Source organism: Sorex fumeus, unplaced genomic scaffold, assembly GCF_029834395.1.
Source record: "Sorex fumeus unplaced genomic scaffold, SorFum_2.1 ptg000081l, whole genome shotgun sequence".
NCBI lineage: Eukaryota > Metazoa > Chordata > Mammalia > Eulipotyphla > Soricidae > Sorex > Sorex fumeus.
In genome coordinates, this window is record NW_026606138.1 from 1,596,944 (window position 1) to 1,610,939 (window position 13,996).

General features: G+C 40.3%; 1 protein-coding gene across 2 annotated transcripts in view; it reads right to left on the reverse strand.

The window, feature by feature from the left end:
* Positions 1 to 13,996, reverse strand: part of TRHDE (thyrotropin releasing hormone degrading enzyme) — a 448,119-nt gene that overhangs the window by 198,927 nt on the left and 235,196 nt on the right. For both annotated transcript variants that reach the window (XM_056130789.1, XM_056130788.1), the window contains exon 4: positions 1,677 to 1,831. In XM_056130789.1, coding sequence (XP_055986764.1) covers positions 1,677 to 1,831 — 155 coding nt within the window. The remainder of the gene's footprint in view (positions 1 to 1,676; positions 1,832 to 13,996) is intronic.

Consider the following 13,996-nt stretch of genomic DNA (forward strand, 5'->3'; position numbering starts at 1 on the left):
TTTTCACGTTTTAATGTTGATTTTAAAAGTTACACTAAAAAGAATTTTTAATTGAAATAAAAATGATATAATTTTGAGCATATTGATTATCACAAAGTAATCAAGATTTAAAGTTCTTATCCTTAGGTTCTAGAAAAATAGTTTAATGAACTGAGCATTTGCTTTTCATGAGGGAGGTCTGGGTTCAATTTTCAGTACTGTATGGTTCCCCTAGCAACACCAGAAAGGTCTCTTAAGTACAAAGTAGCCCGCAGAACTCCATCAAATATGATCACAAAACAAAAGCTTTATTTTCAACAAAAATACATACTTCCTATTTAAATTGAAACTCTGAAGTAGGAATTATGACATTTAGTATATGGACAAAAAGGTAGTATAAAAAATATCTTGGTTATAATGGATTCTGGTAGATATTTCCTCTTCTTGTCCAGTTTCTTAGTAGTAAATAGCCAAGTACAACTTAACTATTAACAAGAAGGTAATAATACATGCTACAAATAAAACCCTGCTCAAGGAACAAGGATTACCTGGTCAATGTTCTCATTTCAACAAAGCTATATATGTAACTTATTTCTATGAATGTTCAAAAAGAAGCTGTTCTGTCTCAAAGACTTGTTGGCGTAGCTGAGATGATCTCTTTTGCACAGCATGTGAATCCTGATTTTCCATGCAATGACTCCCATAAGCCTTTGAGGCAAGGAACACATGACCCAACCTGGCCAGCAGGACAGGTATATACATCTTGCAAGCTAACTGCAAAAGGTTAGTACTTAGGACTTATGACCTACGTCAATTCATCACTAAGTCAGTTCCATGTAGTATGATTTAGCAATTCCTCCTTTTTTTCCCCACTGACAGTATTTTCCACATCACTCTCTAATGTTTTCTAGCTTCCTAAATAGGTGTGAATTTATAACCAATTGAACTCATCATGATCCAATGAGATTGCTAATAAAGGTATTGTTTTTTAGTAACATTTATTTTTAGTTACTTCTTTCACTGGAATCAAGATTTAAATAAACATGGCAAAATTTCTTGCGATACTTCCCATTCGTTGTAAGAAAGTGCATAAAATCTAAGTGAAATTAATTTGATCTTAGCTGCACTACAAAGTTGGCTAATTTACATATGAATTTCTAAACATGCCAAGACAAAAAAAAATATCAATCATTGGAGAACAAAGAGTGTATCACTGAGTTAGTGAAAGACTTCCTAAGTGTCTGTGTGATGGGAAAAGGGGAATAACAAATTGATTTCAGCAAAAGCAAATTTTGACACGTACACAAAACTGAGCTGCATCTTGCAGCAGTGCAATAAATCATTGCCATCACTGCACTTACCATATATACACACCAATAATCACAGGAAAATAAAGCAAGCTTGACAAGGAATAGTAACAGGATAGGGTCTCCAAAGAGGATGCTATGCAGCAGCGTCTTCTCCTCAGCAAAACTGAGTGACAGTTGTTTATTCAATCTGATTTGTCTCTATGCTTTCGTTTGTGCTGCCATCTGAGAAAAATGACTTATCTTCTGAAAAATAATTTCACAGTACTCTCTATATAATTAAAACTTAATTGGGAGGATAATGATTTAGTTCCTAATCTAAGTATCCGAAATCACTTTACAGCCTAAATCGTATGCAAGTATACTTACACCTGATTCTTTTTCTCATACCTGGTGACATATCTCATGAACAATGACCATGGTGACATCCAGCAAATAAGAAATAGATGAAACACTGGGATCCAGCAGTATTCTTTGTTCAACAAAAATACTTAGTCCCCAGTTCTCCATAGCAGCGTACGGATGCTTAGGCACAGCTAAAAGATCTAGAAACAGAATAAAACAATTCCAAAGATTTTAACAAAAATGTAAAATTCTGAATTTACACCCTTAAAATGTCTTATAAATACTTGCTTTCTTAATTATATCTTGATAAATTAAATAACCTGCATTTTTACAAGGCAGCAGAAATATAGTCTATCACCATAAAGGCCAGCCATAGTGATTCATCACAGTTCTGCTTCAGACCCAAAGCTGTCGGAAGCTGGAAATATTGGCACCATTATTGATGGGTCCATCCTAATAAGTTTTCGAAAGTCTAAGAATCCAAATGCAGCAAAACCCTGGCATCAAAAGGCATTGCAGTTTCTAATGAAAAGAAATTCTTCCCAATACAATGAATAATCTTACATGTTACTCATTATTTTTCAAAAAGAATGCTTTTATATCAACTTAAAAATGTGAGGTGCCAATTTTAGATGCTTTATATTTTGATATAATTGACAGTCAACAAAAATCAAATGATTCTTGTAAACATATACTTTAGAGAATAAAAAAGGTGACAGCAAATGTTATAGCATAAGCACGATTGCAAGAACCTTGCAGGTTTTGATTCTGAACCTGCCTTTATCATTAACTAGATATATGTATGACAATAGTAAATCACTTAATTTCTAGACCACAATTTTCTCACCTATAAAATAAGGTTATTTACCTTCATTAGCTCCAAAACCCTTTCCGGCTCCAAAAATCTATGTTTAGGTAATGCTAAGATTTTTGCTTGTTTTCAAAGGTCATGGATGTGTTAAAAATTCTGGCTAAAAGGGGGTATGGTGCCACCAGCAGGTCAATCTGTACCTGTGAGGCAAGTGCATCAGCAGCCTGATGGCACAGTCAGACTTTCAGATACCCCAAAATTGCTGCTGTGCCTTTGGCCATAACCCAAAATCTTGGGGCAAAGTTTACCAAGAAAGTAAACGGCCAAAAGTTAGGTATGACACACCCACAAACCACCTCCGGCTGGCATGGCCTCTCTGATTCCTGATCAAACTGCTTAATGGCCATGATCCCAGAGACTCAGAAATGAATCTTGGAATCCAAAGGCTTTTGGCAGAAATGCATCCTGTTCTTGCAGTAGGTTACTGGCGCTGGGCCACTCTAGGTGGGAATAGGTTTTGTGCCTTGGCCTGTTCCCCTTGGCAGCCTGATGACCGCCATCCTCCAGAGGCCACTGGACAGTCAGGTTTAGGCCTGCAGGGATGAGACACGTGGGGCCTCACCAGATGGGGGCGGCCCTTTCCTCCCCATCCCAACGAGACCCCGAGTCGCCACCTACAAACAGCCCCTCTGGCTCCTGATCAAGCTGATTAATGGCCATGATCCCAGAGACCCAGAAAGAAATCTCAAAACCCAGCGGCTTTTGGCAGAAATGCATCTGGACTGCATACAAGGTGGCCGCTGCCTCAGAACTTATTGGAAAGCCAGGTATGAGCAGGCGGTGATAGGGCAACTGCAGTCCGAGGGGAAGGGGGGCAGTACCAGCTCATCCTTCATGCCCTACTGAGGTCATGAGTTGCCCCCCCATGAGTGACTCTCTGGCATGGCCATGGCTCCAGAGGCAAAAGTACTAATCCAGAGCCCAGCAGCTTCTGGCAGAAAAGCAAATGTACCATGCATTAAACTAAGGCGCCATGCCATCCTGGGAGGGAAAGGGTGTTGCTCCCTTCTGCCTCCCCCCCGCCGCCCCCCGGCAGCAAGGTGGCCACTGCCTCACAGCTTATAGGAAAGCCAGGTATGAGCCCGCAGTGATGGGGCAACTGCAGTCTCATGGGAAGGGGGGCGGTACCGGCTTGTCCTTCACACCCTACCGATGTCACAAGTTGCTCCCTTCCCCCCCCCCCCCCCCGCCACAAGCGGCTCTCCAGCACAGACATAACACCAGACGCACAGAAACCAATCTCGTAATTATCTGGCTCTTTGCAGAAATCCCAAATCACGACTGTGTGACATTATATGATTCTCATAACGAGCTATAGAAAACAAAGTATTTCACAATGCCTTTTCAGCAATTCTGATTGTTGGGGGGGAGGAATTCTAAATAATAATGGTTCATCTTTTGTCAAAATAATGACTGTATCAATGTAGAGAAGAGTTAAGTAGAAATCATCTGCCTCACAGGCATTGAAAGGGGTGGGAGGGAGGTATATTGGGGTTCTTGGTGGTAAAAAATGAGTACTGGTGAAGAGAAAGGTGTTTTATCATTGTATGACCGAGACTTAAAACTGAAAGCTTTGTAACTTTTCCCACAATGATTCAATAAATAAATATAAGAAGAAAAAAAATAAAATTATGAAAAAAAATTAAGGTGGAGTTCATGCCCAATTCAATCAGGTAATCAGTGGCTGAATAAATAGCAGTACTCCTACATAAAAAAAATTTAAAAATTCTGGCTAAAGATACAATAAGTATATGTTTGATGTACTCTCTCTGATGCAAACACATCAGAAATAAAATATTTTAAAAAAGAAATAAAATATTAAAAGGATAAGTAAGGGGAAAAGATGTCCAGGTTTTCAAATAAACCTCCTAGTGGATCAGAAATTGTATATTAATATAAAGCAGTGATTACATATGAAACCACAGGCCTATTTCATCTGGCTCCTGGAGCCTAGAATTTGTTCTAGCAGCAACGACTGAAACCGAGTTCACAGGCAGTACTGACTGACTGATACCAGCGGATGAGGTAAACCAAACATGCTCATGAAAGGAGCTAAAAATAGCTGGTGATCATAGATTCCAAGGGAAGTTATCAAGGGGAAGACTAAGAATTCAAACTCAATCTGGCTACAGTGCCATGCTCTTAATCACAGAGATGTCGTGTTCTATCTCTGATTCAGAAGTTCCTCTTCCCATATAAACCCTAGAGTAAATACCTTGGATGCCAAGAGGGGACAAGAAGTACAACTGCAGCATTGTTTATGAGTGTGAAAAAACTTAAAAATTCTTTCAGCAAGAAAATGACAAAGAAAAACTGTAATAGTTCTATGAAAGAATAGTAAAAACCATTGAAATAGGCTATCATACCACTACATTCTAATATGACCTGTATCGATATAAATAACCTGAAAATATAATACCAGCATAACAAGATGTACAATGACCTACACCTTTTAATAGTTACAAAAGTTTAATACCACATAGATATTTAAATTTACATACATGCATATAGACAATGGTTGCAAAATGCACATGAAAACATATACACAAAGGGATGATAAATACAAAACTACAACTTTTGTTTTAGATAAGAAAAAAAGGAAATGGTTTAGGATAATTTCAGTTTAGAGTTTCTGGTCGACATGATGAACTCAGACAGTCTCTCACCCTGTTCGTTCCATTCTAGGCCATGGGTCCCGAAGTGAAGTTCTTCAGCTGATCTTCTCGGTCCTATCTTGACATTAAAATCACCCACAATGATCTTGTAGAAGGTGTGGTCTTCTTTATAGAACTTCTCTAGCTCCATGTAGAACTTCTCGATTTCTCTTTCATCATAATGAGATGTTGGTGCGTAGACAACGAAGATAGAAACTGCAGGCAGTGAGTCACATCTATTCAAATGTAAACGTCCGATTCAGGTTGTTAGGCATTCGAATGAATCAATGCTCTTGGCCAAGTTTGTGTTGACAAGGACATCGACGCCTCCAACACCTCTTTTATCGCATGTTCCGAGGAACAATTCTTCTCCAGTGTCGAAAACGGCATGGTGAGATTCGTGCCTTCTTGTCTCAGTCAGACCAATGATGTCGTACTTGATCATTTGCGCTTGTACCATCAGGTCCTCGATGGATGCATCTGATGCTAGCGTACGTGCATTGAAAGTACAGACGATCATTTTTGTCTTCCTTCGTTGTGGCAGACTACGTCGGCCTTGAGATTTTGTCGGCCTCTCCTTTCTCATCCTTCTCAGTGCTGCCATGTCGGTGAAGCCTTCAGGGTCAGGTGAATGAGACCAGTTGTAGTTACTGGTTTTGGCATATCGAATACACAGCGGATAGCTTGCCAGGCTCTTCGGTGCGGGTGGAATACTCTCGGTAGCTTGCCAGTCTTTCCAAGAGGGACAGAGGCTTTTGGGGCGACCTCTAATCACCTTTGTAGGTGTTACCATATTTGAACCCTATCAAATATGGTACGACAATTCCAGAAGATGGGTATTTAGTGTCTTATGAGGTGTCCGCGCGGGTCCGGAAAGTGTCCTGGAGTGTGGCGACGGCTGGGTAGTAGAAGTAGTGTCGAGAGTGGAAGTCTGCCAGTGGGGTATTTTTCTGGGTAGGGTGGGTCTCCTGTGCGCAATTCGATCCCTGGGTGGTTGATGGAAGCAGACAGGGCAGGGTAGGGTGGGGCTCCTGATTAGAATCCCTTTGTCACCTGTGGTGGTGGGAGCAAGCAAAGAAGCTCTGTCCCTGGGTCCGCCGAGCCTGGAGTCCAAGGTCTCAGAGAGTTTCACTTATCTTGTTCTGTGGGTCTTCAGTCGTGCGTGGGTCTCGGCTGGAGCTGCCACGCAGGTCCGGAAAGCGTACTGGAGTGTGGCGACGGCTGTGGTGGTGGGAGCAAGCAGAGAAGCTCTGTCCCTGGGTCCACCGAGCCTGGAGTCCAAGGTCTCAGAGAGTTCCGCTTATCTTGTTCTGTGGGTCTTCAGTCGTGCGTGGGTCTTGGCCGGAGCTGCCACGCAGGTCCAGAAAGCGTCCTGGAGTGTGGCGACGGCTGGGTAGTGGAAGTAGTGTCTGAGTTCATCATGTCGACCAAGACCATTCATGGTAACTCACAGTTCCAGAAGGCAGAATCTAAACGATGGACATGGGAGTCTCCCGGTAGACGATTCCACAACGAAATAGACCACATCATATTCAATCGATGGTTTTGCCTGACTGATGTCGCTGTTGTCCCAAAATTTCGAATGGGATCGGACCACCGTCTCCTTCGTGCAAAATTCTACTTCACAGAGCGGGGAGAAAAGGGCTGCAAAGTTCAAAAAGAGAACTCCCAGAATGACCACCACCTGGGAACTCTTTGGTACTATTGCGGCAACATGGGAAGATGCCATTGTTGACAACATAGACGAGGAATACGACCCACTGGTTCAGCACCTCCATGAATGTGCGAGGAACGCCAAGAGAGAGATAGCCACAAAAAATCGCCTATCTTCGAAAACTCTTGAGCTAATTTGCCAGCGTGGTTTGGCGCATGCCTCAGGCAACCGCAAGCTAACGTCCGAGCTCGCAAAGCAGTGCAGAGATGCGATCAAGGAAGACCTCAAAGAGAGAAGAGCAGAAGTGCTGGTAGATGCGGCAGAAGCCGGGAAAAGTATTCGTAACGCCCGCCTGTCCTTCGCCAACTACAAGACCAAGACGACTGCCCTCCGACGTCCTGATGGATCCATCACATCCTCCAGAACGGCAATGGAGAAGATTATCCATGACTTCTACTCAAATCTCTTTGATAGCCATGTCCACTTGCCGACATATCAAATTCCACAGGATGGATATGTCATTCCCAACGTTCTCCCTTCCGAAATCCGACACGCCATTTAGTCGGTAAAGAAACAAACAGCACCCGGCCCAGACAAGGTCAGACCTGAACACCTGAAGAACCTGCTGTCAGTACTCATCAATACACTGGCTCGGCTCTTCACTCGCTACCTGTCTGAATGCAAGGTTCCGTCCCAATGGAAAACCAGCAGGACTGTACTACTGTTCAAGAAGGGAGACATCCATGAAATTGGCAACTATTGCCCGATCTGCCTATTGTCTGTCATCTACAAGTTGTTCACTCGAGTCATCCTAAATAGGATTGGCAGAACACTAGATGAAGGACAACCATGCGAGCAAGCCGGGTTCCGAAAAGGATTCAGCACCATCGACCATATCCACACGATAACCAAGCTCATTGAGGTTTCTCGGGAGTTCAAGATGCCGCTCTGTCTAACGTTCATTGATTTAAAGAAGGCGTTTGATTCTGTTGAGACGGAAGCGGTCATTGAAGCCCTAGCCAATCAGGGCATTCAAGCCCAATACATCAGGATCCTCCGTGAGCTGTATTGCAGATTCACTACCAGGATCTCACCATTCTACAAAGAAGTGATCGTTGATGTCAAGAGAGGGGTGCGGCAGGGTGATACCATTTCACCGAAACTCTTCAGTGCCACCCTCGAGAACATCATGCGACGACTGGAACGGGAAGGAATGGGAGTTAAGATAGATGGTCGGCAATTACACCACCTCCGCTTTGCTGATGACATTGTTTTAATAACACCAAACATCAGCCAAGCGGCACAAATGCTGGCCGACTTTGACCGTGAGTGTGGAAAGGTAGGACTACAGCTGAATCTTACTAAGACAATGTTTATGAGAAACAGCCTTGTTCCTGACGCCCCATTCGCTCTCAACAGAACGACCATCTCCGAATGCAACAGCTATATGTACCTAGGTCGAGAGGTCAACATGACAAATGACCTGGCACCCGAGCTGCGCAGGAGGAAGAGAGCGGCTTGGAACGCTTTCAAGAACGTTGAAGAAATAGCTAAGAGGACGAAGAACCTCCGGCTCCGGGCACATCTCTTTGATTCCACTGTTCTTCCTGCATTAACATATGCCTCAGAGACCTGGGCCCTACGCAAACAAGATGAGAACGCTATTCAGGTCTCCCAAAGAAGAATAGAAAGAGCTATGCTTGGAATATCACGTTTCACTCAAATGAGAGAAAGAATCTGGAGTTCTGACATCCGTCGACGATCAAGAATCAGGGACGCTGTCTCATTTGCCAAGGTGTCGAAAATCAGATGGGCTGGTCACGTAATGAGATTTAAAGACGACCGCTGGACTAGAGCTGTTACCTACTGGATTCCACGGGATGTCAAAAGACTGCGTGGCCGCCCACCTTCCAGATGGTCAGACTTCTTCGTCAAGGTCATGAACGATCGGTTTGAGGCCCTTCATGTTCCCGGAGCGAACAGATGCCATTGGGCTACACTAGCATGCGACAGGGACAAATGGAGATGTTACTGGCGCCCACTCGAGCAAATCGACGACTAACGGGAAGTTAAGTGATTAAGTGATAGTTTCTGGATCCAATTGCATCACGTATGTGTTATGATGATGAGGAATGGGGGTTTCCCCCTCCACTGATAAGCAACCAATAAGCAATTTTCCACACTCTGTTCCCAGAAATAGCATCAGATTACACTGTTAACATTCAGTTTTAGAAGAGTGCCTTAACACCCCCAAGGATGCTTCTGGATGAACAGCTATAAATGTGTTTTCCATGGCCTTGGCTTTTAATTACTTTGGTGGATCAACTCTGGGAACTCAAACATTTTTCTTCTAGATCACCAGTTTATGATGAAAGGATACAAGTCAAATCCAGGGGATGAAGAGAAGCCCAGCATATGGTATGGAGAAAAGTATAGAAATGGAATAAATGGATGAAAGGAATTTTATTAACTGGCAAAAGCTATAAAGAAAATATAATGGAGTGAGGTAGCTATTCACACTTGGGTGTGATAGGCGCCCGTGGTCAAGGCAAGTCACTCTATCATATCACATTTGCTTTTAGCATAACAGTACGGCAATAAATGTAAGGCCCAGAGGTAGAATTTAGACTACTACATCAGAATATCAAGAAGTTTAAAATTAGTAAAATGAGAGGATGATAGAAATTTAGTGCAAATTACAAGTCCACAGTAAATAGAAATTTCCCTATATTAGCTGAAGATCAGATTCTTGGGGTTCAGATGCTTGCCTTACATGCTTGTAGACCCCAGGGTAGATACTTGGAGAAAATCTAGTTTTTCTAGATCCTAGCACAAAATCTCTGAGCACAGAATTAGGGGCAGTCCTTAAGCACCACTGTTGTGGCCGAAACACAAATTAATACTTTTTAACTTGAGACCTTTCCTAAATATAAACTAAATGCCAGAACAGCAATGTATTAATTCTACCTGCTTCCACTCTACTAACAACAGAGCATGTCTGCTGTTGATCATCAATAGGAGCCTGTAGACTTAGGAATACCCCTTCAAAACCATGCTGGCTATGGAATAAAGGTACTTCCATATGCTGGAGTCCTCCAAGAGATCAATAATCATATTCCCAGTTCTAAGTGAAAGATGGTCACACAGTGGAATTTAAATTGGCCTAAGTCACACACAGAGAAGAATCCAGACACCAGTAAGACACAGTCCGGAATTCAAAATAGAGGAAGGTCCTCATGGTGGGTAAAAGGTATAATCATTATTATGTAAGTTCAAGATCATGAGCAGGTGTTGAGATAGGTGGTTAAAGTTTCATGGCAAAGAAAATAGACAATAGTGAACCAAGCAAGCTGCTTGTTATATGTTAGTTTCCAAAGGTCTGTTAGATCAAAGTTAGACCTGGGCAACAAAACTCATAATTCACTGCATACAGTGTTGTACACAAAGATTAATAATAGTTTTACCATTAATAACCTAAAACTGGAAGTAATTGAAAATAGTGCCATCAGTAAGTGAATTTCTGAAATGTAGTATTTCATTGTAATAATTGTCATTCAAGCAGTAAAAAAAAATTATCAATACAAGCAAAAATATGCTAAACCACAAAATAGTTTTACTAAATAAAAGGGAAGATACACACACATATACATATGTGTATAAGTGTATAAAACTAATTTATAATGTCAAAAAGCAGATCCATGGTGAACTGAAGAAAAGGATGGGAGAGAAAGAGTGCAATAGGAAGATTTAGGGAGTGACAGAAATGTCCATTATGCTAATGATCTCAGCTGTGTGTAGGTATTTTATACTATTAATCTTAAGTGTTAAATATGTGTCGTTTACCCCATATATTTAAGACTTCTCATTAGATTTCAATGACGCTGTTTTGAAAAACATATCCAGTATATAAAATATTTTGTTTAATTTTGGAGAAGTTAAGATATAGATATACAGTGAATTAAATTATTTTAATTGTTACAAAATAAATTTGCCATTCATTAAATACACAGCTATAACTCTTTAAGATGCCTTGAAAACAGGAATGAAACTCAAATGTTCCTGAACCTAATATATTTGGAAACTCCAAGAAAATTCTGGTTAAAATTATGCAAAGTAGTGGCTAAGATCAATTATTAAAGTTTTAAAAACTCTAGGCAGATAACAACTACCCACCCATATAATAGCAGTGAAGGCGAGCACTTGGAATAAGATAAACTTCACTTTTCCAACTTGCTCCCTTCTGCACTCTCTCACGTATGTTCTCTCTTTAACACTGAGTTGAAACAACTATACAATCACAAAACCTCTCAAGACTCTCAGCTGTTTCTCTGCTTTGAGCATTGCTGAGAATGATTATAGTGCTGTTAAACGATCTGTCAAAACAATGGATCCTTGTTTCTCCACTTTTCAGTTTAGCCTTTCTTGTAGGTGTCATTGTTATTTTGCTCATTTTTCAAAATTTTCCTGTCATCCACTGTTTTCTAGAAATCAAGTTCTCAGGATTTTCATGTATGGACTTATTTTTGATTCACTCAGTTTTCTGTATTATCTCTCCTTTAAACATCATCTGTAAACTTCCAATGCCCAAACATTTTTCTTAATCTATAGACAGAACTAAACAGGCATCTTTGTAGTAGTCATACTTTCATACTTTTCATACTTTTCTGAAAAAAAACCCTGCACCCTTTACTTTGGTTAAACCTTCAGAAAGTCATGTTGCTTCTTCTTCTCTGTTCTGGGGATGAAAAATGCCTAACTACACTAAGTAGGAAGAATCTTGAAACTATGGAAAGGTCCAAAGATTGTCAGATAGGATCTAAGAGTGTAGGCAACCCAAGATCTAGTCAAGTCTAGTCTTTGGATTTAGTAACAATGTTCTGATATATAACCTAGTAAATTAGAAACATACTATAACATATTCTACACTATTCAATAGCCACTAGCAAAAAGAAAATGTGCATAATATCATCTGAATCCTCTTCTCTGCCATCATTTGACTCTGAGCTCACAGACTGTTGTGATTTGTAATCCAAAATAAAATGCATTTACCATAGCTCTGGGGTCATTCAATCATTGGCTACCACATGAAAGTCTGGTATCTTTTAGCTCACATACTCTATATTGGTATAGAGTAAGGGTGTACATCATGCTATAAAAGTGTTGGGAATAAAGGACTGCATGGTCTCAGATTCTGATCAATTGACCTACTTGATGGACGCTTTACCTTACGCTAAATCCAGAGCCCTGAGAGCAATATCTCCTCACCAATTTCTGTCTTCCAATTCCACACTCAAATTCGATAATTCACTTTAGACTTGTCATAGTTTATTTATGTAAAGACTTTCAGAATATTGGAAGAGTACTTTCTATGATCAGAACCCCAAGTTCCAGACTTCAACCTTGAGCCTTTAAAAGGACAAAAATACCTGGAACACAAAGAGTTGAAAATCAGCATAAAAGAAGGGTTATCTGTAGGGACTCAAGTGTCTCATCTCAAAGATTCACTTATCCATGTACCAGCAAAAAAGAGACCTGCTGGCAATGCCTGAGCAAGATCAAAGGATGTATCAATTAACTTATAAAGCAAGACTAATTCTTTGTCAGGCATGAGGATTTTCTGCCAGAAAAATCTAATTGACATATGTTGATCCTAGATGTTTTTAATCTAACAAGAGGAATAACCTCCATGAGGCTTTCTCTAGAAACACCAATTTTCTTCTATTTGTAGCATATTTCATTCATTCATTCATTCACTCGTTTGTTCATTGAAAGAGTCTGTTGAGTTCTCACAAAACAACTCACTCTCCTGCCAGAAGACTAGACTGCCAATGACTCTCAGAAAGATACTTGATGATCTGATCTTAGCAGGACAGAACAGCAGAGTAGGGTAGAGAGCCAATAAATATTCAGATAAGCACACAAATACTATGGTCTTGTAATTAAGACTAGCATGAAAAATAACACAGGTGTGTAAAAGAATAATGTGATGGGGATAAAGGTTGTTAGATTGAGTGAGCGGAGTCTCTCTGTAAAGAGAGGTTCTAGGATTAGTAATGTTCACTCAGTTGCACTTCACCTCCATGAAGGCAGATCATCTCTTTACCCCAAATGCTGCATATGAAGTGCCTAACACTATCAAGAACATATCTGATGCTCAAATATTAAGTGCAAAATAAGTAAAAAAGTTTGCCTTATTTTGTTGTCATGCTGTATTTCTAATAATTTTGATTGTATTTACAAACAAAACAAATGTATAGCCATCACCAACACCCATTCAAGATAGACCAGTAAATTCTTCAGTCCTGGTTCTCAGTTTCTTGTGTGATTCTCTGCCAATGGAGTTCTGCTCCTTCAAATTTCCTCTCCACTCTTCTAAGTATCACTTAGATATGCTCCCATCAGATTCAAAAGCATATTCCAAACTCTTGGATCTTGTCTTTCTTCTAGAAATCCATCTTCTCAGAGAGCCTAATGCTTCTGACCTACTACCCCATTTGCCATTTCACTTTTGTCTTTGAATTTCCTCCTCAATACTTTGAATTTCCTCCTCAATTTCCATGTTTGAATCAATCTCCATCTTGATCATAACCTAAAGACTCTTTCCAGCCCTGACAAGGAGAAGTGAGCATTATGATTAGAAATAGGAACATTGTAGTTCACACTGTTTGGGGGTGCAAACCCATTATAATGTACTAACTGTGGGACATGAGACTTTTATTTCCTCATTAATAAAAGAACTATTTTAATTATGTTTTCCTTCAAAGTTGTGATCATTGTGATTGCCCATGTAAAAATGATCCTAAGGATAAAACATCATAAATCAAAATCTTCACTATTTTTTTAATATCTCATCCTCACCTTGTAAATGAAAGAATCACAAGTTTAGGAGAAGAGTAGTATTAGATATGAGCAAAAGTATTAGGTAATATGTTACATTTGCATTTTAACTTCTGGTTTATACTTTTTTATGTAAGGCAACATAGAATCTAGATTAGAATAAGCAATACAGAACCTAAGTGATATATACAGATGCATGCATACACACAAACATATCATTGTTCATATTCATATTATCATATACCACTGTAACACTGTCCTCCCTTTGTTCATCTGTTTGCTCAACTGGGCACCAGTAATGTCTCACAACAAATTGTGAGGCTTGTTACTGATTTTGGCAGATCGAATA